The sequence below is a fragment of the Talaromyces stipitatus genome, genomic scaffold, assembly GCF_000003125.1.
Source record: "Talaromyces stipitatus ATCC 10500 scf_1105507295527 genomic scaffold, whole genome shotgun sequence".
NCBI classification, from domain to species: Eukaryota; Fungi; Ascomycota; class Eurotiomycetes; order Eurotiales; family Trichocomaceae; genus Talaromyces; species Talaromyces stipitatus.
The window spans coordinates 374,530-394,385 of NW_002990114.1; the positions used below are offsets into that span (position 1 = coordinate 374,530).

Genomic DNA, 19,856 nt, shown 5'->3' on the forward strand with positions numbered 1-19,856 from the left:
CCTTCTGGTTAGCGTCAACTACCGGCTCCTTGAAGCGCATTAGCGCGGATAGTAATAGAGATCTGACAGATGAACACCTTGAAGTTCTCCTTGGATACGCCGACGATTATTCCTATGTTCCTACAAAGAAGACTTCACCTACAAGATGTCCAAAGTCCCTTCTAATCGCCAAGTCATAGACACCTTGAGTACACTTCCAGAAAATGATCCATTTGGTTCTGTGAAGAAGGACGACGAAAAAACTCGCCAATTCTTTAAAGGTCTATATAATGAACTTAAGAAGTCATTTGGAAAGGCCTCGGGTTCTTCAAGCGCAAATTTAAAAGCGATTCAAGAGATCAAAAAACTGGAACTATCACACCAAGATCGTTTTCCTCAGTACATAGAATCCGCCAGGGTCTTCTGGGAAAGCGATGTTGAAGTGCAACGCTACTTCGATCATGAGGAGAAAACAAAAGCTTTTCTCGAGAGTGCATACCAATTGAAGAAGGGAGTAGATGAGGTACTGGTTCTACGAAGATTTGTGGAACTTGCTGTCTACCATCTCTATCAACGAGCGTTTTCAAACGTCTCTTCTGTGACGACCGAGAATGTCAAAAACTTTCTCGTAGAATCAAAGGTTGTGATGAGAGACTGCAAGGATGATGATGACGCCCAAAAACGCTCTGAAATCATTAAAAAATACTCTGAAATGGCTACTCGGGGACGAAAAATGCACGAGTTCTGCGTCGAGATCGCGCAGGTTCCTGGAGAGGGCACTGTGGATAATAGCATATATGGGGTTCTGTTCATAAAAGCCATCCCTGATATGTAAGCTTTTTAGTTTCCTTAACCTTGATCTATACTAATGGTTGACAGATTTACACCAAGACATCTCGTGGGGACCGACTACGATAAATCTGTCGAACATATTGAAGGATTATGGAAAGGCGAAGAAGCTGTGGAAGCAGGAAAAGTTGCGAAGAAGGTGTTAGATTACCATAGTCAAAAACTTCAATGGTGCTATGAAATTACAGCGGACAAAGGCAGGAAAAAGCGATATAGAAAAGATCATACAGGAGCTCGCCAAAGGAAAAAGCAACGTGCAACAGCCGCTGAGAAGCCGCGCTCCGAGGGCGCTCCAGCCCGTGATGTTTCGGATCAAGTACTTAGTGACAGCGCCGCTGCACAAATACTCAATCAGATGACACGAAATGTCAACGATGATGTCCATGGACTTTCAGCCGACCCAACCGATCACATTACCGATCCGATAGCTAGACAAGTCGAATCAAATTCAGCGCCATTTCAAATTCAGAATGCCGAGGATCCTAGTTCTGCACGTCTCAGCGCAAGCTCAACTGGACTGGACAGTGCACTCTTTGTTTATCAAAATGATTCAAGCGTGGTCAATGACGAGAGCATTCCTACGCAGCAAACTCGAGCGAGAAGCTTTCGTCATGATCTGTCAGAGTCCTGTGCCCACGTTATGGGTAACGAGCCTTTCCAATCTGCTCCAGCCTCAAACGATAATGTGACAGATTTAATCTCCAAACGTCGCCATCAAGCAAATATGCGCCAAGGACCCCGTACAGTATCTTTGCAGCCATTACAGATAGCCTCAAGCCAATGGATGCCAGCTGGAGCAGGTTGCAATCCACAATTACAGTCAGATAAAAATGAGCCGTCGTCTCAACAGGCTGCTTCGCTTGCTATTCGGAACCAGCAGGCAGCTCTGGCAACTCCACTGGACTCATTCTCACTACCGCAAAATTCAGAGGGTTTCAGGCAGCCTGCTCGCTATTCTCAGCAAAGCGAGTCGACCCAAAATTCCGCAAACTACGCTCAAATACCGGTTGCCTCGAATGATGGCGAGCTCCTGGCAATCTCGGGAAATCCTGCAACGGATATGGATTCCTTGGATTCTAGTAATATAGCCGCGCTGGGAGTCCATCCTTCAACAAATATGGATTTCCTCGACTCGAATGACGGCGATCTCCTGGCAACCTCAGGAATACATCCTACAATGAACATGGATTTCTTAGGTCCCAGCGACAGCGAATATATAGCCGCGCTGGGAGTGCATCCTTCAACAAATATGGATTTCCTCAACTTGAATGACGACGATCTCCTGGCAACTTTGGGACTCTACACGGGATAAAAACAATTTCACGGGGACTTCGCAAGTTGATCCTGCGGGTATGGGTATGTACAATATGTATGTCTAATAAGACGTTTGCAAGCAATCAAAAGTCAACTCTCCTTGTCAATCTCGGGGACACATATAATAAGACAATCTAATTCCGCAGTCAAAGGCTTGTCCTCCACGAATCGTAGGAAATCTCCCGGCTCGAGCTTTGTGCCATCAACTTCAACGGGCGCGAAGGGGTAGAATAGATTATCGAAGCCGGGGTCTTTGTAAAATACTGATTTTCCAGAAAGTCGCCAAAGAGAGTGACCCTGATAGTGTTAGTAGGCTTCGGTGCAATAAATTATGAGGTGTACATACCTTATCCCTGTGGCCTAGCTCCACAAGTAAGGGCGCGATCTTGGAAGACCGAGCAGGATCAATGCATTTGGACATATTTGCAGAGATAGTTTTGACTTTTATGCCTGGTTGTTGAAACCAATCTGCAACGACTCTCAGCTTGTCGAGAGCTTCGGCGCTGATGGTGCGGCGTTCCATGGCCAGCTGACTGTGCCAGTTAGCTCCATGTATCACACGTTATAGTAAGCAAGATGAGAACGAACCGTAATTACTATCTCAATCCAAGAAGAAGAAAAATGAGAGGAAGCTTCGCATACACAAATCAGTTAGTATTTAACTTCATTCATGATTTCGACGTCGCGGGGCTATTACTACCCGATGCACTTTTCTGCCATTTAAGGCCGCCTTGCAGCTAGCATTCATAGTGGGGCACACAAGGGCCAAATAGTTAGAAGCTATGTAGAGCCAATATAGGGCAAACGGAGTTGATCCACGAGAGCACCGAATTTTGGATTTTGTAGATTATCCATCCCAACACGAACGTCGAAACGAGAACAAGCACTCTACTACTGTTGCGTCAATATCAAATTTTTGACAGATACGTAGTGAAAAGTCAGCTGCCCCATTTTCTTATTCAGGTTAAAAATTAGACCCAGAACTCAAGCACAAGGGTCGAAGGCCACTACGATTGTTGATCAAAGATGGGTCCAACCTTAGAAAAATGTGATACCAAGCTGAGGCACCACCTAGAAAAGATTGCATCTACCAGGATGATGAACGACACTACAGGTAATTTGCAACTGCGCATATAAATACTGCCAAAGCGCTGGTAACTTCCAACTTTTGATCAATAGATCTTTATCCTTCAAAACCATCCTTTAGATACAATGTCAGATCAACAACCCTTGTATATTTCAGGTCGCCAGTTACAACGCCGACGCACAGTCGAGACTTCGATTGACGAAGCAGTTCAAGCATGTCATCCTCGACTCAGATCGGCTCTTGAAGAGATATGTCAAAGGCCTTACGAAGTAACAACTAAAGAACAACTGCAAGAATACAGAGACGCAGCAACTGGATACAATGCAAAATCTTTTCTGAAGGAGTATCACGCTCAATACGCCGCCAATCTTGAACATGTGGAGTGGTCATTCGAGCGCGACGGCTACATAATCAATTTGACCATTTTTCGTCCTTCAGATGACAGTCCAGTCGGCAGTCGTCCATGTTTTTACTATATCCACGGCGGTGGGTTCGTATCTGGCGACCCATTGAGCGGCATGAGAACAATCATTCCTTTGATCCACAATCACAAGGCGCTAGTTGCGACTGTGAAGTACCGTCTTGCACCGGAGTGGAAAGCCCCTACCCAGCTGGAAGATTGTTACTATGGACTGTTAGAAGTGTGGAAGGAACGAAAGGCTCTTGGGATCAATGACCGGGTGCTCCTCGTTGGACGCTCTGCCGGTGCGAATCTGGCCGTCGGTGTCGCTCTCCGTGTTCGTGATAGTCAGGACGAAGAGAAACCGCGGATATGCGGACAGATGCTTTATAATCCGATGCTTGACCATACTAGCAGAATGGCATTGAAGGAATTTTCGTATTCACCAGCCCACACACAGAAAAATGGCAAATTTTTCTGGTCATGCTATCTTGGAGATGAGAAAGAGTCAGTCACGATCTATACTGTCCCATACACCGCAGCTGTTCAAGACCTTGTCGGCCTTCCGCGGACTTTGATAGACATTGCGGAAGTAGATTGTTTATCTACCGAAGCCCGAGACTTCGGCGACCGCCTAAAAGCGGCAGGAAACGATGTCAAAATTAATTCGTGGAAGGGACTCTTTCATTGTGGTGATAGGACACTTCAAGGTCAGCACGATCTCTTTCCCGTCAATTTCCAGCTCAGGTCGGCATGGGTTGGGGGTTCCTTGTGTGATTCATGAACCTCATTTTGCTCGGACGCGATGGATCCGTGGCAGTCTGTGTGTGCTTTTTAGTTTGTGATAGTTAAGCTCCGTGGAAATCAATGAACTGTACGCAACGCAGCTCCTCATTCCAGAGTATGTTAGAATCGTGTAGATCGCCATGTCTGACGGCCAGTCGTTGAAAATCTCGCTCCACTGTCCCTTAATTGATTGCTTGTAAAAGCAATGATTTTAAGCCTAAGGGCTGTACGGATGAATGGGTAGATCGTTGATACTGAAACCCTAAGGCCAAGCGTAATTCGGACACTTTTCGTCCAACCAGCCGTGGAAGAGATGCTGGCCAGTGAGAATTACGACGTTCACTCTTCGGCTAACTAATCCGTAAGTGTGATTTGATGAGATGAAATGCACGTGGCTTGAGATCCGCTTATCGTGCTATCCTAAATTAGAATGGGCTAGGCAACAACGCATCGCAATACGAGGTAGGCTGCCCTTGTGGATGCCAAATCCTATTGGTCTATCGCTATTCACTAATCTCACCTCACTCAATGGTCGTCAGCCTATCTGCATATGCTATGTATAGTGTGAGGCTAGACAGCCGCGACAGCTAACCCATCGCACTCGTGTGTGGAGTAGACGGTCACTTACAATGGTTTACTTAGTATGCATATTGACTATTATGATTTGGGAAAAGCACGCATCAAGGTTGTGCTGCTTGTGGCTTTGTTATCTTCATTCAATCAGTGCCAACTATCTCAGTGCCGTTGCGCCATATCCTATTGCGGGGTATGTGCACTGCAAAGGCTACATCACACTCTCTCGAGACCCCAATGGTGAGGGGTCATTTGTTGCACCAGGTTCCTTTCGCTACGAGAAGGCCCTCAATTTAGTGACTACATCCGCCAAACTCGTCAAATTACCAATAGTTACTACCCCTGGGGGATGACGACAAAAGATTTGAGGGGTATAGTCATCACAAGAATCTATAGGTATAAATAGATAGAGGCAGACTGCATTCTCATCGTATTTCTCATCATACTCCAACAAACGTTGATTTATCAAACGAAGAGCCACTAAGTTCGTGAACCAAAATGGTGTACACTCTATTGCGATATCTACAGGAACCCAATCCAAGGCTACGCGTTTTCGAAAGAGCGAGCACCTTCACTCAAGGCGGACAATGGCAGTCTATAGAAAGGATTGAAAACTGGCCGGAGTTTGCTGATCTCAAAAGGAAGTTCCTAGGCCGACTGGATAGACCGATTGAGCCCGATTCCCTCACAAAAGTGGCCGAGCAAAGTGGCTTCAACAGCATTTACGATGAAAATGGTCTGGCGCAACTTCACGGCACAACAATTGTAATACCGGTGGGCAAGGCTCTGCCTGAGGACACTTTCATCAGGCCTGGTGGTGAAATTAGCGTTGACCAACCTGATCTTCGCCCTGATTGGGGTGCAACTATGGAAACCGCATCCGGCGGTCGTCGGCCCATCGTATGTGGAGATACAAAACTTGGTTGGAATGTACACGCAGCTGCGAGAATAGTTGGTAGTAACCGACATGGATACGAGGATGTAGAAGGACGTCACCTCGTCCTCCCATTGGAGCAACTTCAACATTATTGCCTGGGTTTCGACGTACCCTTTGGTTTTATCCTAACGGAAGAGTACATAGTATGTTGTCATTTCATACTGTCGCCTGAATCGAAACGTTCTCCGCGGCCAAAAAGGACTCAAAGGGGTTATCATCAACACGCGCGAATTCAGTCCACTTCAACGGCATCGAGCGGATTAGAGAGTAGCTTTAGTGATATGTCTTTTGAACCCGCATTGACCGATCGCCACGTCGGACGAGTGAAAATTTCGATCGATCCATGGAGCCCATCTGCGAACGATGGAAGCTTCCAGATGAAGCTTTCTCTGTGGCTGCTAGTCATGGAAGCGCGAAATCATAACGGTTTGCGGACAGTTGATGATGACCACAGCGATTATGGCCCAAGTCACGAAGCACCTGAAAGCAAGGGCAAGAGAAGGAGGGAAACTGGAAGAAATATCAGATAATGGTGCGGCCTACAGGGTCAGGTCCAGCTTTCACACTGTAGCCCAAATCAGTGTTGTGTTGGTAGTAGTAGTAGTACTAGTAAATTCATTATGCCCGGAGGCATCAAGCCTAAAGGGCAGCTATACGCTATTTGCTTCTCCATTGCATACATTGTAGTCATGCTCTCATTTCGAAAGGAAAAGCTGCACCAGCTGCAAAGCCCTCTCTAGCCCATACTCGATGTAGTTTCGTGAACCACTTCCCTGAGTAGCGATTTACCAAGATACTTCTCATATTAATGCCGAAGTAGCTGACTTCCTCGCTCGCGGCAACTCCAGATAGCAGACGAAGGACTGGCGAATTGACATGCGATTGAACTGGTAGGGCAGGTGAGTACTGGTGAGCGAAATCCAGCGAGTATCGGTCGGTAATAGATAGGCAGGTCGGTTGTTCGAAGGCTCGTCGATGTTGTAAAGTTGTCAATGTGTTCTTTTGAGAGTTTCCCACCACGTCTTCCTAATCAATAAAGATTTGTCCACCGGATTCGACTTGGAAAGTTCTCAGCTTTAGCCAGACCCTGCAGTCCAACTTACTGACGCCCCTCACCCCGAGGTGACTTTCTACGAGGGAGTCGGAGGGACACTGTCGTAAACCGATGATTCGTAATCGTCTAGATCAGAGTAAACTCGTCACTTACGGCGGTTAAATGGTATTCTGATAACAAAAGGGCAGGTTGCCTAAGTAATAAACAAGAGGGCCTAAGTTAAATAGACCTATGAGTAATAGAATACTCAAGGTTAAACAGTTAATTCAAGACGATAGAGTAAAACTAAATACAAGGTAAATGAGCGTCCTTATATACCCTATCCATCTTATTGCCTTCATACCCTTGGGTATACTTGGTAATAGTCCCATCATACCGTAGGGTATGCCTGGTATCACTCCTATCATACCAATGCCCTGTTGGGTATGATACCCTAACCCTAGCATGCGGGTGCTTCCGGTATTCGGAGCGCTCTGAGCGCCCAGCGTACTCAACGCACTAAGATCATCCCTGTCCGGATAATCTATTTTCCTGCATACTTATTGGCTGTGGTCCAACGATTCTCTGACAGACACCTGCCCAGTTAAAAAGGTGCGTACCACAGAGCGGTGAGTGACTAGTCGTTGCGCTAAACCTAATACAAATCGAGGCCCAACCTCCAGTTCGCGACCTTGTTTAATTAGACTTTCCGCATGTATACATGTTTAAATAGAGCCCTCCACCCACAGATACCTCCTCTAATTTGATCGGATGCCCACACAAACTCTTCCTTTGATAGCATGGAAATGCAGGATTCGCCCGAGACAAGCTCCTGGCGACAGGAGTTTCTCAGTAAATTTACAGCAATACCAGCGTCGGAAACAACATTCTCATTACCAGAGCAAGGAGGCCTTGAATCATATCAGTACAATGCACTTCAATTCAAAGGAGGAATCAGGGTGAATAAAAAGCATCCAATTTCTGTGTGGCGAGCTACAGCAGATAACCGACTATTTGCGATTAAACAAGTGAGTATCGAAAATAACGAACCACGAGAAGAGTACTGAGAATATACTACCTTAGTTCCAGCCAGTCAGTGATCAGGAGGTCATGAGATTGATTAAAACTTATCGTGAAGCTTTCCCGGAGATTCTGAATGAATCTATTTTGGACCGAGTGAGGCAGGATTACGATCCATTCATCTTGGAAAAACGAGCTTATGAGAGAATATATCAAGCCTCAAAAGGCTCCAAGGCATACTTCCCTGAATGTTATGACTGCCCGGATAAGAGAATTCTTGTTATTGAATACTTACGACCGTCTCTCACGTCACGTTGCATTAGCTCCAATTCAGTCCCTGCTTACTTTAGCAAGGATTTAGAACTTTTGCGAAAGGAGAACACACACAATAACCTTTCGACCTTAGAGAAGAGATGGTACGAATCCCTGTTCATTGATCGTCTCAAGCGACTAACGGCACTACATTCGATCGGAATCACACACGGGGACATTAAAGAGGATCATTTCCGCCTACCAGGTGACTTTCATGACACCGTTCTCTTTGATTTTTCTCGTGCATATACGATTACATCAGAAAGGCCGTATCTGGTGCAGGGCTATGTGATCGATAGCAGATATGCATCGAGATGGGCAACATGGCGAAGTATGCAAAGACTCGTTGAGATGGAGAGGGGCTGGCTTCGAGCTCTGATAATCACACGGTAAATCTATCGTAACCTCTTTCTTTCCCGGTTAAAAGAGTATCTGAAATGCTGAATCTTGCGCCTTCTAGTATAAAAGAGAACGCTTTCAAGTCGAGATACGATCTCAATGACGAAGACAGTCTTGCAAAATCCCCATCTGCTGAAAGGGAACTGATCGCGATGAGAATATACCGAGTACCAGCAGGTTAGTATTCTGAAATCAAATCTTGCATGTTACTGACGTCTCGCGTTCAGAATTTGCTTTTCCATCGCTCGCCTCCATTCTACCGTTCTTGGAAGAAGCATCAACCGGCAAGCCGCAAACTTGGCTGATTTCCATGGCAGTTTCTCTTGAGGATTACGTCGCGCTTTGGATCAAGTCACATGGCAGTGGTGGTTCATACTTGATCGCCATGGCTTCCGATTCTGGAGAGAACACATCTTATAATTCGCCACAGGGTACTTTCAAGACCGAGAGCGAGAAATACTATTTGTTTCTTATTCCAAGAAGTTGGCTGGAGGTGTTGAAAGTTTCTCGAGAATTTGCAACGAGAATCTTAATGACGCGGTTTGGAAAGAGGGCATGGACGGTTGATCGAGAGACATCCTTCGGAGAGCATTAGCCAAATCTAACTGACTTCAGCTCGGATCGTAGAAGAAAGCCCAACCTATCATGTCTTTATTCTGGAAATATCAACTATGCATACACTTCCTATTTCCACGTAAGCACCTGACACTTTTGTTTCAGTCAGTTGGAGTCCACAGTATCCTATCAAAAACATTAACGCACTGTTTCACAATTTAAATTTCTGTAAATGCACTTCCATCTTTACTCAATTCATTCTTCATAATTTTGGTTCCTGTCCATAGCTACTGATAGGGCGAGTTCAAATAAGAGAATTCAACTTACTATGTATGTATTTGATATCTCAGGCGATGGTGTGGCACTAGGATAGACTCAAGGAGCAACTACTATGTAAGCGTAATTCTTGGATCAAATAACAATCCCCTTGATATGAGATGAGCTACGTGCTATCTTCCTATGCTTGCGCGTATGCAACACAGGAGGTGAAGCCTGTCGCTTTGTAACAGATGTGATAGTTGCCTGCTGCAAATCAATTGCCATCACTCGCTGTCGTTCAGCGTTCCATACTAGATTGGACTGTCGAATGTCATCATGACGGACGCCAGACTGAGCTAATGTCTGTAGTGTTTTGTCCGTCTCTTTCTTGATGTCAACACCTTCAGGCCAGGTATTGTAGCATAAACTCGTTCCAGCCCACGACATCAACAACATCTTCGTCACTTTTGCCATACTGACAAGGGGATATGGCCGAGTAAGAGCTATGCTGCCAAGACAGACCGGGATATTCTTCCCTTGTAAAGGCACAAGATGTGAGTATACCTTCATTTCATGAGCCAAGTCGCGCTCATTCGCTTTCTGCACGCCTTTGGCAACAAATGTGTATCCATATTCGGTCAGAGTGACTTTAAAAAGCACACCCACATCTCCAAAAAAACCTTTCCTATCTAGACATTCGCAACTTTGATCAAGGCTCCGATCAAGCTGCTTTCGAAGAAGACAACAAAGATCATCTTTGGTAATCGGGTGCTTCCCGCGAGCAGAGCTCCGCTTGTGCATGGAAAAGTTGGGGCAGCTCACGTCCAGCGGCGATTTTTGAACAAGGCCGAGCAAACAAGCCTGTGTGCAATATTCCCCGACGGAACGTTCAGTTCGTTTCCGTGGAGACCGTCGACGCTCGTTCTGTGATCGGGATTGCTGGTCCGGCTGGGACCTAGATTGTCTTTGAGAGGCACCATAATCACTGTCATTCGGGTCATCGTTCTCTCCACTACTTTCACTTGTTTCTCCGCCATATGTTTGAGGCTGCAGGGAGATGTTTTGGTGTAATGCCGGATTAGGAACCAGGGGCCACTGATAAATGCCGCAATTTTCAGCCTGTACAATCCAATCACGGGGCATCTCTCTTGCGCGCAGTGCCAGGAGCGCAAAGGTCGCTAATTGAGTCGCTGGCGCATACTGAGCTTCAGATTCACGAGCTTGTCTAGTTAAATCCACGGGAATGAAATGAAAATATAACCTCTGTTGTGCGAACTCGTCAACTCTAAGGAGAATTAGAGTCCGGCCCGACGTTATGTATCCAAAGAGTAGGCCACTTTGGATCATATAATGAAACGCCTGGCAAAGAATCTGTGCCACAAGCTCCTTCGCTTTATCCTGTTCGGAATTGGTCGTTCCCGACTGCTTTCGCCAGAGCACCTCCAGGAACAGGTTTTTGGATGCAGTGTCAAGAACTTGTCTGATTTCTTCGTCCGGTACCTTGTGCGCTGCTTTATACTCTCCAACACAGACCCGACGCAGACCTCCTTCTTCCTCACAGATACCCCAGCGGTCGGGAATGGGCTGGCTTTTCTTGCGTTCTGGAGATCTCCTTTTGCTAGGAGATCTACGTTCGATCTCTGTCTCAGGATCTCGATACTCCAGGCTATAAGCATTATTCTGGAAACAGAACTTCTCCGGCCGATTCGTCAGGTCGTAATAAGCTCTCACGATACGCTCGGCTGGTTTCTCGATCGCACTTCGGACAAATGGTCGGATATCCTGCTCGTCCTTTCGGCTGGTAGGCGAGAGTTCGCGCTGAACGCCAAGTATGTCTGTTTCGGAAGGAAAAAGAGATCTGCTCGAGAAAACCGAACTGATTTCAATGAAGGTTCGCTCAAGTTGTTTCTCAAAATCGTCCCACCGACATAGCTCCAAAGGGTAAAACTTCTCATTCACGGCCGTCACAGACCCTGATGCTGAATTGACTGGGTTGGACTCGACTAATAAGGTTGTCACAAGGCGCTGTTGGATAAGCCTGAGATATTGTTCAAGAGTTGTAGGGGCCTGTTTTGCCTCTGCTCGATTGGCGCGCTCTCGCTCCTCAGCAAGCATTTGTTCTGCATGTTCTCGTTCCTCAGCAAGCTTTTGTTCTGCATGTTCTCGCTCCTCGGCAAGTTTTCGTTCTGCTCGGTCGGCATGTTCTCGCTCTCGATTGGCACGCTCTCGTTCTCTGTCAGCACGTTCTCTCTCTTCTGCGAGTTGACGAAGTAACTCTTCCACATATGATGAAGCCATGTGTCGTATAGTGATAATGTTCGAAATGAGTTTTGGGAAGCATGCGCCAATTACATCGGGTATGATCATTTCAAATACTGTCAAAGTAACGCTAGACCTAGTTTGGTAAATTTAACTCCGGGTATAGGAAATATAGATTTTCCGTGCCGGTAGAGCTCCATAGTCGTCGCACTGGTGGACATTGAGCTTGACACCCGCCTCCCTAATAAGGATAGCATTCCTAGGACTGGCTAATATACGATATCGCTCTGCTCTGAGATTCCTCACTTAACGGGCTGGAGTTTGTGCGTTTGTCTTGGGTTCACGTTTGCGGCTTCGGTTATACTTCTGCATAGCGTTCCACTCAACAGATGCCTGGAGCCCGCTTACAATATCCATGTTCAACCGTTCCGAGCTCAGCACGGTATCCCATGACCCAATATCTAATCCATTGGCTAGTCGTCTGAAGCTCCAGACCACTCGAGTGCCACAACTCCAGCCATCGCGCTGTTGCGGTGTAGGCTACACAGGTCAGTGGTGAATCTACAAGATAAATGGAAGTGAGACGCTTACCGCTTCGGTATATTTGTATCCTAGATCGCCAAATTCATCCTATGTCATCATCAGCAAATGCATTCACCCACTTACGGAGAGACTAACCTCGACCAGAGCCGCGATTCGTGTCTTCTTCGTGCCATTTATAGCGGTCAGTGGTGCTTGTGAGTCGTAATGTCGAATGGCTTTTTCACTGTCGTTGACCTCGAGCAGCGTGAAATGTGAATTGTCGTGGTTTACGGGACAGTAGAATATGAGAGGTCTACTGTTGTCTCTCCGGAACATTGCGATCTTTCCCGCCCAAACCTGAAAAGGCCGCTTGATCGATCGCATCTGGCCATGTCTTCCGATGCTGTCTAATGGAATGCTCTCGCCAAATCTGACAAAATCCGGTCGGTCCGAAATACGCATGGCTGCCATGATGGCCCAAGAATCGAGCCATTCCCCTGCCCGGAGTCGCGCGAATAAATCGATCGAGAGTTCCACACTTCCATTGATTGTAATCGTGTCATTTACATCCAGTTTCCGCTTGTTGAACAATTGTGTGCTGACCTGACCGGTTAGTCGGTCGACCGCCTTGCTTAGAGTGACTGCGGAAGTTGAGCCCTGTGGAGCATTAGTTCAACCCTAACCCTAGAGGAGCTATATGCGGGAGTCTCACAGATTCTGATTGATGTTTTGCTTTCATCTCTTGCAATTCATCCTCGGAGACAATATCATTCTCTCTCAAAGCTCCGTACAACGCTTCCGGATCCGTGCAGCCTTTGTGGACCAGTTGTTCCACCTGTGGAGTAAGAATCCGAAACAGTGCCAATCGTTGTGTATCTGCCTTGAAGTCTCGGACTAGCTGGTTGAACTGGGGTCCCGTTCTCTTAGTATAATCCCTAAGTGCATGGTAAGCATAGCAAATAAACTGGTTCGTTGAATCTTACCAGATCTTAGAGCTAATCAGGATCCCTAGTCCGATCTTTTCGACAAGCTCGCGCAATCTCTTTCCCCTGGAGCACTGGTTGGTAATGGTCTTTCTACTCAGCAAGCTATGCTCCCGGGTGATGCGGTCCAGCACATGTGTTGCTGCTCCCTTCTCACCCACAGGTTTGTTTTCCATGGTACAGACTGTGCGCTTTGCGTGTTCAATCTGCTCATCGTACCACTTCGAGGCGCCTATATATTCCAGCATGTTAAGTACGGAACATCGCCGATTTGTGGCAGATCCCCTCTCCAGCACCTCCATCCACATCCTCCCGTCCGACCATTGATGGGCAGTTGAGTCCCTGATCGGCTCCTGAGTGGTGTGAAGACTTTGCAGGATCCTTCGATGGACAGTACGTGGCAGATCGGTTTGATACCTGTTGAGCAGGTGGACGATGTTGACCATCTGGTGGACGGTATCCAGAAAGGACATACTCTCAGTAGGATCCTGTTCAGGCACAGGTGGCGACTCTGCTCGCTGCCCGGTGGGATCCATGGACATCGTGTTACAGTGAATGGTGTCGCTTTTGGCGGCATTGTCTTCATCCATGGCAAGCGTCGTCGAGTGAACGTCTGGCTTGCTCTCATGCTTAGACGCGGATCTGAGTTCAGCGGTGTCAACACAAATCATAGAATCCAGTGCATTCTCGGTTTCCGGGCTTTCGCTCTCGGGAATTGGACTCTCCGGAGTCATAGGCCCATCAACTGCGTTTTTATCGTCGGTACGTTGCTTCTTCCTTGGAACTAATTGCACCGCGTGACTCGGCCGATAAGACGGATCTTGTCTCCGTTTTCGTTTCGAAGGTAAGCGAGGAGACGGGTCTGGAATGTTTTCTCGTATTGCCGCAGCGATGGCTTGCGCAACGGCCGGTGCCTCTTGGCAAAGTTGGTGGATAAGGTCGCGAAACTATTCTATCAGCTCGCTTCTCCTGTGATGATGGTCCAAATCATACCTCGGACACGCTCTCTATGTCCTTCGTTTCTGGCTTGACCGGCATGTCGGCCAGCTCTCGGAGCTTTTCAGAAAGCTCAAGGAGCGAACATCTCCTTTGGCTCGGGGGAATTGTTGGTCGTGGGCTGGAGACAACGGAATCCATGATGAACGCTTTGAGAGTGATCAATGGTGGTAAAGAAATCAAGGAAGAGAAGGTAGAAGTGCGGATGGAGGCCTCTTTATAGCTGTACAGCCCAGGATTTCAGCATCCTAGGATGCCGAAACCTAAGTCCTGCCTGCGCAGCCACAGCCCGCCAGTGATTCAACTATTGGCACAATGATATGGATCGGTGAAAGAGAACCAATAGAGACTCACTATCAGGTTATGCCAGCACGCTTTGGGCATGGGGTGATGATGTAGAGGCCAGGGATGTGGTGGGCCAGTCCAATGATTCCAACCATTGAGAGACTTCACCTCCACATCTTTCTGCTTCATCGCCCTGCTGTGATAGGAACTTGAGCTTCATTGTGCCGCGGCTGAGAATGTGTCTGCATATGATACAAACCAGGATTTTGGCATCCTGGGATGCTGAAACCCAAGCCGTGTCTGGAGCTACAACCAATCATAGATCAAGCTAAACCACACGGCAAGGCAGGTCGGTAGAAGTGGCTCGCTATCAGGTTATGCCAGTACGCTTCGGGCTTGGGCTAGTCGTGATTCAAGGACCACTTCAGTGCAGATTCTGCTTACTCAGAGACATGGCGGATCACATATATGATTGTACATACCCAATCATTGATGAAGGAATCAGCTGCGCCCTTCTTCGCCTTTATCGTCCTCCTGTGTTAAATAGAACTCACAACAACTAAGAAACATGGTGAATCCAATGTACAGCGACGGCTATAGAATGCGTCCGCATACGAAGCTGGCAGGCTCCGCATGGGAGTACCAGCAGGAAATGGAGCATGGCGCAGTCGGAGGTTGATGGCGCTATTAGCACAGCAGGTTTACCCATATAAGTATCTGCTCTCGATGTCGCGGCGACAAAAGCGATCGATGAGGATAATTGCCACCTGTCCAAGCTGTTCCTTGGAAGGAGGTATGCCTTTTTGGGGCGCCAACCAGCACAAAGGTACAATTAGAGAAATGAAACAGACGAATTCCAGTTCTAGGACTATGAAATTATCGCCAATCAGGTGAGCGATCCTATTACAAATGGTGACAGCTTTAATTGGAGGTTTAATATCAATTCTAGACACCGCTCTTAGTGCTGAATATAGTATGTCTTCGTTAACTAGCATGCCCTTTGTCGACATGATTTGGATGGCCACATTGTTGAGAAGGTTGGCCTTGCACATGATCGCCCTACATCTGTGAATGTGTGCGATGCCACTCCTCCTCTGCGTCGGTATATGCCAGGCCAAGAATCTTCAGCTGGTCATCATCTGCTTGATCATAACCATACTCCCTGGCAATATCGTCCTCGAGATGGACCCAGTGAAACCGCAGCCAGTCTACAGGAAATTTCCTCATATCCCATATCCTTCACATGGTTTTTGCGCTTGATAGATGTGAAGAATATTATAACCATGCAGCTTCTTATTGTTGGCTTCGTTCTTGACATCGGTAGCCAGACGCCGAACGTCTTCCGGCGAGAAACCTAATACTCGACAGAAGGGGGCTAAGCTGAGTGTTTCTACACTCTCTAAAATCGCGAGGTTATACCATCTGCCCACCTCTTTTTCATGCTCATCTGTATGCCAAGGATTCATGGGTAACCCGACTACTTGATGATTGATGTTGATAAACCCCTGATTTTCTAAGGCAGATACTGTTTCCCTAACGCTATGGCCAATAGGTCGCCACGACATCTCCATAGCCTTTTGAAGCCATCGGTACCACTTATGCATGGATGTATACTCCAAAGAGCCATCCTCACATCGGGGTGTGAAGTCAATCTCGACTTGTTCAAACCAGCCACCCGGTCGTAGATGCATGAATACTCTGCGATATAACGAGGACCAACTGCTGACACTGCCACAACCCATTTGCATATGGATCACATCCCAATGATCTTCACCTAGAGCCCATTGATCCTCAAAGTCACGGGGCGCATAGAAGTCACAATTTCGGGGGCGATTAAATGGTTGAATCTTTGTAAGATCCACTCCGACCACGAAAGCCTCTGGATATTTGTTAGCGACATCGATAGCCCATATTCCAGTGCCGCAGCCAAGATCGAGCACTCGTGCATTGGAAGGGTGAGGAGCATATAGCAACCCATCGCCTATCCTGGCTTCAGTGATGACTTTGTGTAGCAAATCAAGGCGATCCTGTTCTTGCTCGTCGCACGGCCACATATAGATTCCTCTGCGATATCCGTGGTATGTGCGTCCATTCTCTGTATGTGGCGGGTGTTGTTCAGGAAGACTTTTCTCGTGTCATGTTAGCAATCGGCAAAAAACTCTAAGTAACAATTTCGATAGCGGGGTTATGTACATATGGTTGCAAGAGCGACCCGATATTTTATCCTCCATTACAGACGAACTTCCTGTGGAGAAATTCATGCACAACAAGGCGAGAAAAAGTGATGTTCAAGATCGTCTAGGATGATTTATCCGAAATAAGACCAATGAAACAGCAGGCTTATTATACGTATGGCGCATAACAGAGTGCGAGCTACCTTGACCTTGCATGTAACCACGTGAAAATAATAGACCGTGGGAAGTATCGGCATTTCGTTGGTTTAGTTACCGGAGATTATCATCCATTGGTCAGCAGGTCCTTAAACTATAACTACTAGTATGATGGGACCGATTCGGCGAAGAAATGTTGATTGGTTATTTCAAGTTCTAGCCCGTGGACGATCGACTAAGGTTGATTGAAAAAGATGGTATATGACATCGCCGACCAATCGGGTGGGTTTCCAGATGCATCAAGCATGGCTACCAGGGTGACCTTCAGGGATCTAGAAACAAAGAACCAAATTTGAATCTGGGTCCATCAGTCATTATTTATCAATCATGTACGGAGGTGGGCACCAAAAGGGATGGGAATACGCTAAATTCTAGCGTATAAACTAGCCTTTTTTGTAGTAATTTGATGTTTTCTTTTACAGAGCTAAGCTATAGGAGGTTTAGAACAAGATAAATGGACAAATAGGAGAGATTTTGTCTGTAATAAGTTGGAATAAAATATGATACACATTTCTAGTGCCTTTTAGCGCGCTTAGCGTATTCCCGTCACTTTTGGTGCCCACCTCCGTACAATGTACTCTTTTTGCTCCGATTTCTTTGTTGTAAGCTGGCAGTCTAGCCCCACTTTTCACTCCCAACCAGTTCAAATCTTGGCATCATGCAGCGGCTAGTAGAAATAGGGAGCGATGGCTGTGCAATCATAGGTTAGTCGAGGCTAGATTGAGAAGCAATGCATGCAATAGGTGCTATTAACACTGTGAGCGCTATCTTGGCACCGATCCGGATCTGTCAGGATCGAAACAGTTCGGACTGGATCCGTTTGTAAACGAATTAGTCTCCTTCCCAATCATCCGTCTTCTACCAGGCAGATTGGTCGTGTTTCTCCTAGTGCTGTGTGCCGGCAAACCATTTCGTAATGACATATAAAAGGATCAATACCCTCTAACCTGATCTATGAAGTCGCAAATGGTGGCTGCGATCTTCAAAGACAATACACAATGTTTTTCTTGTGGGTCATAACCAGCATTTTGCATATTTCACTAGCATGTGCTACTCACCACAAGCACCGCCATAGAGCGCTTGCACAACCGTCAACTGTAACTTCAACTGTAACCCGTGGAGTCGCGGTTGCCATTCCCACGAACCCCGGTTCCAGTGTTCCCTTTGATATCGGGATCGACGGGTATGCTACTCCACAACTTTGTTTGAGCATGATATTGAATTAGGCAGCCCGATGGGCATCATTGAGATAGGCTCGCCCGCGCAAACAATTGACGTCCAGTTTGATACCACCTTCAATGGAGTGCTCGTTCGGTCTACCCGTGAGAATCCCACTGACATAGATGGCATCCTTGTATATAACAGCAGCGGCTCCAGGTCATGGGGTTATATTTACAATTCTATCCCTGAGAATACATACACGCAGACATTTGAGGATGATGCCTATGCTATAGCGTTCGCTGGCACGGAAACATTCAATATTGGCGGCAAACTCTATTCGGATATCGCATTTGGCCAACTTGAACAATATTATCCGAATACGAGTGGACAGGCTATTCCCTTTGGCGGAACTAGTGGGATCATTGGCCTCAACTACAACTCGATGCAGCAGCCATTGTTTCCAAGTTTCATGTATGCCATTCAAGATCAGCTAATGGGTACGTCTCAAATTAAGGCTTTCGTGAGCATTCATTGACGTTACGCCTAGAATGGAAATGCTCCCTTAACTCATCCCGTGAATGGCAAAACGGTACTTGGATCCTTGGAAGTCTGGAAAGTCTGGATGACCGTGCTGCTATCGCATGGGCGGATCGGAATATTGATCAGCCTACCTGGAGTGTTAATGTTTCAGCAGTATCCGCTGGCAGTCGAAAGAATCCTCCAATCAGCACCTGGTCCGCCACAGTCTCAACGGCAGAGCAGTCCCTTGTTTGGCCGCAAAAGCTCCTAGACTGGTACTTCTCAGGCATTGATTCTACATGGTCTGCTTTTGATAACACGTATCGCTATCCGTGCAACGCGAGCCTACCTGATTTCATATTTAGCATTGGAAATGGGACATTCACCATTCCTGGTACTTATATGCCGTACCAGCGTGATCCAACCAGCACTACTTGCATCTCTATCATCACAGGGGACAACTCTACAGACTCGAGTCATGAGTACACCTTCGGTTCCTGGTGGGCCCAACTAGGTGTGCTGATTCTTGACTACGAACATAGCCAGGTGGGCTTTATGAACAAGTCGACACCATTGCCGAAGTTTACCACAGCCGCCCTTGACATTATTGCAATGAATTAGTTTGTTACAGTGCTTATTAAATAGAAAAACAGGTAGGGTTGAGTCACAATATCATATAACCAATTCAATTTCTCTTGGCTAGCCAGTACATTTCCTCCCTTTGTGTCTCCGATTACCACTTCCAGTTCCAAGCATGATATCCGATCCTACAGATTGTCCTTGCTAATACTCGAGGAGGATTCTCCAAGGCCGAATGGGCCAAGTGTCGCGCGAGGATAGGGGCCGAGAGCATGTCCTGTTTAGCCCGAAAGAAGAGTTCATGTTTCATGGTCAATCAGTTAGAAATTTTCACAATATATATCGTGTAGCCTCCATCCAATCTAACAATATTAACGGATGGGAGACAATCATTGATTCTATAATCGATCTATCCTTACGAAGCCCACATCATGAATGTGGATTTGCGAGAAACCTTCCAGCCGCTTAGTCTCCACCAGACCCAGTGGGTAATGTTGAATTAACCACTGCACCAAAAAGACGTCGGTTACAGGGTAAACCCTCAACCCATCCAACAGGTAACTAAAATCGACTTCATATCAATAACACCTTTCTTGGCGTAGATGGAATGGAATAGCCCGGAAGTGTAATTATTGCCTGGCACTGCATTCGGGATTGTAA

The 19,856-nt window shown here is 46.8% G+C and overlaps 8 protein-coding genes across 8 annotated transcripts; 4 read left to right on the forward strand and 4 right to left on the reverse strand.

Moving 5' to 3' along the window:
• Positions 1–145: 145 nt before the first annotated feature.
• TSTA_081860 (uncharacterized protein) lies at positions 146–2,140 on the forward strand (the record flags this gene model as incomplete). Its single annotated transcript, XM_002477871.1, has 2 exons — positions 146–810; positions 859–2,140. The coding sequence occupies 2 exons, from the start codon at positions 146–148 to the stop codon at positions 2,138–2,140; spliced, it is 1,947 nt and encodes a 648-aa protein (XP_002477916.1).
• Positions 2,141–2,232: 92 nt separating this feature from the next.
• Positions 2,233–2,665, reverse strand: TSTA_081870 (uncharacterized protein; the record flags this gene model as incomplete). Its single annotated transcript, XM_002477872.1, has 2 exons — positions 2,233–2,439; positions 2,489–2,665. The coding sequence occupies 2 exons, from the start codon at positions 2,663–2,665 to the stop codon at positions 2,233–2,235; spliced, it is 384 nt and encodes a 127-aa protein (XP_002477917.1).
• A 689-nt stretch (positions 2,666–3,354) lies between these two features.
• Positions 3,355–4,611, forward strand: TSTA_081880 (lipase/esterase, putative; the record flags this gene model as incomplete). The annotated part of the gene is made up of 2 exons (XM_002477873.1): positions 3,355–4,339; positions 4,372–4,611. 2 exons carry the CDS (start codon positions 3,355–3,357, stop codon positions 4,404–4,406), a joined length of 1,020 nt encoding a protein of 339 aa, XP_002477918.1. The 3' UTR covers positions 4,407–4,611.
• An 875-nt stretch (positions 4,612–5,486) lies between these two features.
• On the forward strand, positions 5,487–6,189 carry TSTA_081890 (uncharacterized protein; the record flags this gene model as incomplete). The annotated part of the gene is made up of 2 exons (XM_002477874.1): positions 5,487–6,032; positions 6,070–6,189. The coding sequence occupies 2 exons, from the start codon at positions 5,487–5,489 to the stop codon at positions 6,187–6,189; spliced, it is 666 nt and encodes a 221-aa protein (XP_002477919.1).
• Positions 6,190–9,655: 3,466 nt separating this feature from the next.
• Positions 9,656–11,800, reverse strand: TSTA_081900 (uncharacterized protein; the record flags this gene model as incomplete). Its single annotated transcript, XM_002477875.1, has 2 exons — positions 9,656–10,727; positions 10,764–11,800. The coding sequence occupies 2 exons, from the start codon at positions 11,798–11,800 to the stop codon at positions 9,656–9,658; spliced, it is 2,109 nt and encodes a 702-aa protein (XP_002477920.1).
• Positions 11,801–12,067: 267 nt separating this feature from the next.
• Positions 12,068–14,403, reverse strand: TSTA_081910 (uncharacterized protein; the record flags this gene model as incomplete). The annotated part of the gene is made up of 6 exons (XM_002477876.1): positions 12,068–12,301; positions 12,353–12,391; positions 12,440–12,940; positions 12,996–13,218; positions 13,267–14,213; positions 14,260–14,403. The coding sequence occupies 6 exons, from the start codon at positions 14,401–14,403 to the stop codon at positions 12,068–12,070; spliced, it is 2,088 nt and encodes a 695-aa protein (XP_002477921.1).
• Positions 14,404–15,606: 1,203 nt separating this feature from the next.
• On the reverse strand, positions 15,607–16,778 carry TSTA_081920 (uncharacterized protein; the record flags this gene model as incomplete). The annotated part of the gene is made up of 3 exons (XM_002477877.1): positions 15,607–15,755; positions 15,830–16,671; positions 16,741–16,778. 3 exons carry the CDS (start codon positions 16,776–16,778, stop codon positions 15,607–15,609), a joined length of 1,029 nt encoding a protein of 342 aa, XP_002477922.1.
• A 1,205-nt stretch (positions 16,779–17,983) lies between these two features.
• TSTA_081930 (penicillopepsin, putative) lies at positions 17,984–19,238 on the forward strand (the record flags this gene model as incomplete). The annotated part of the gene is made up of 3 exons (XM_002477878.1): positions 17,984–18,120; positions 18,168–18,595; positions 18,646–19,238. Exons 2-3 carry the CDS (start codon positions 18,172–18,174, stop codon positions 19,236–19,238), a joined length of 1,017 nt encoding a protein of 338 aa, XP_002477923.1. The 5' UTR covers positions 17,984–18,120; positions 18,168–18,171.
• Between the last annotated feature and the right edge of the window lie 618 nt (positions 19,239–19,856).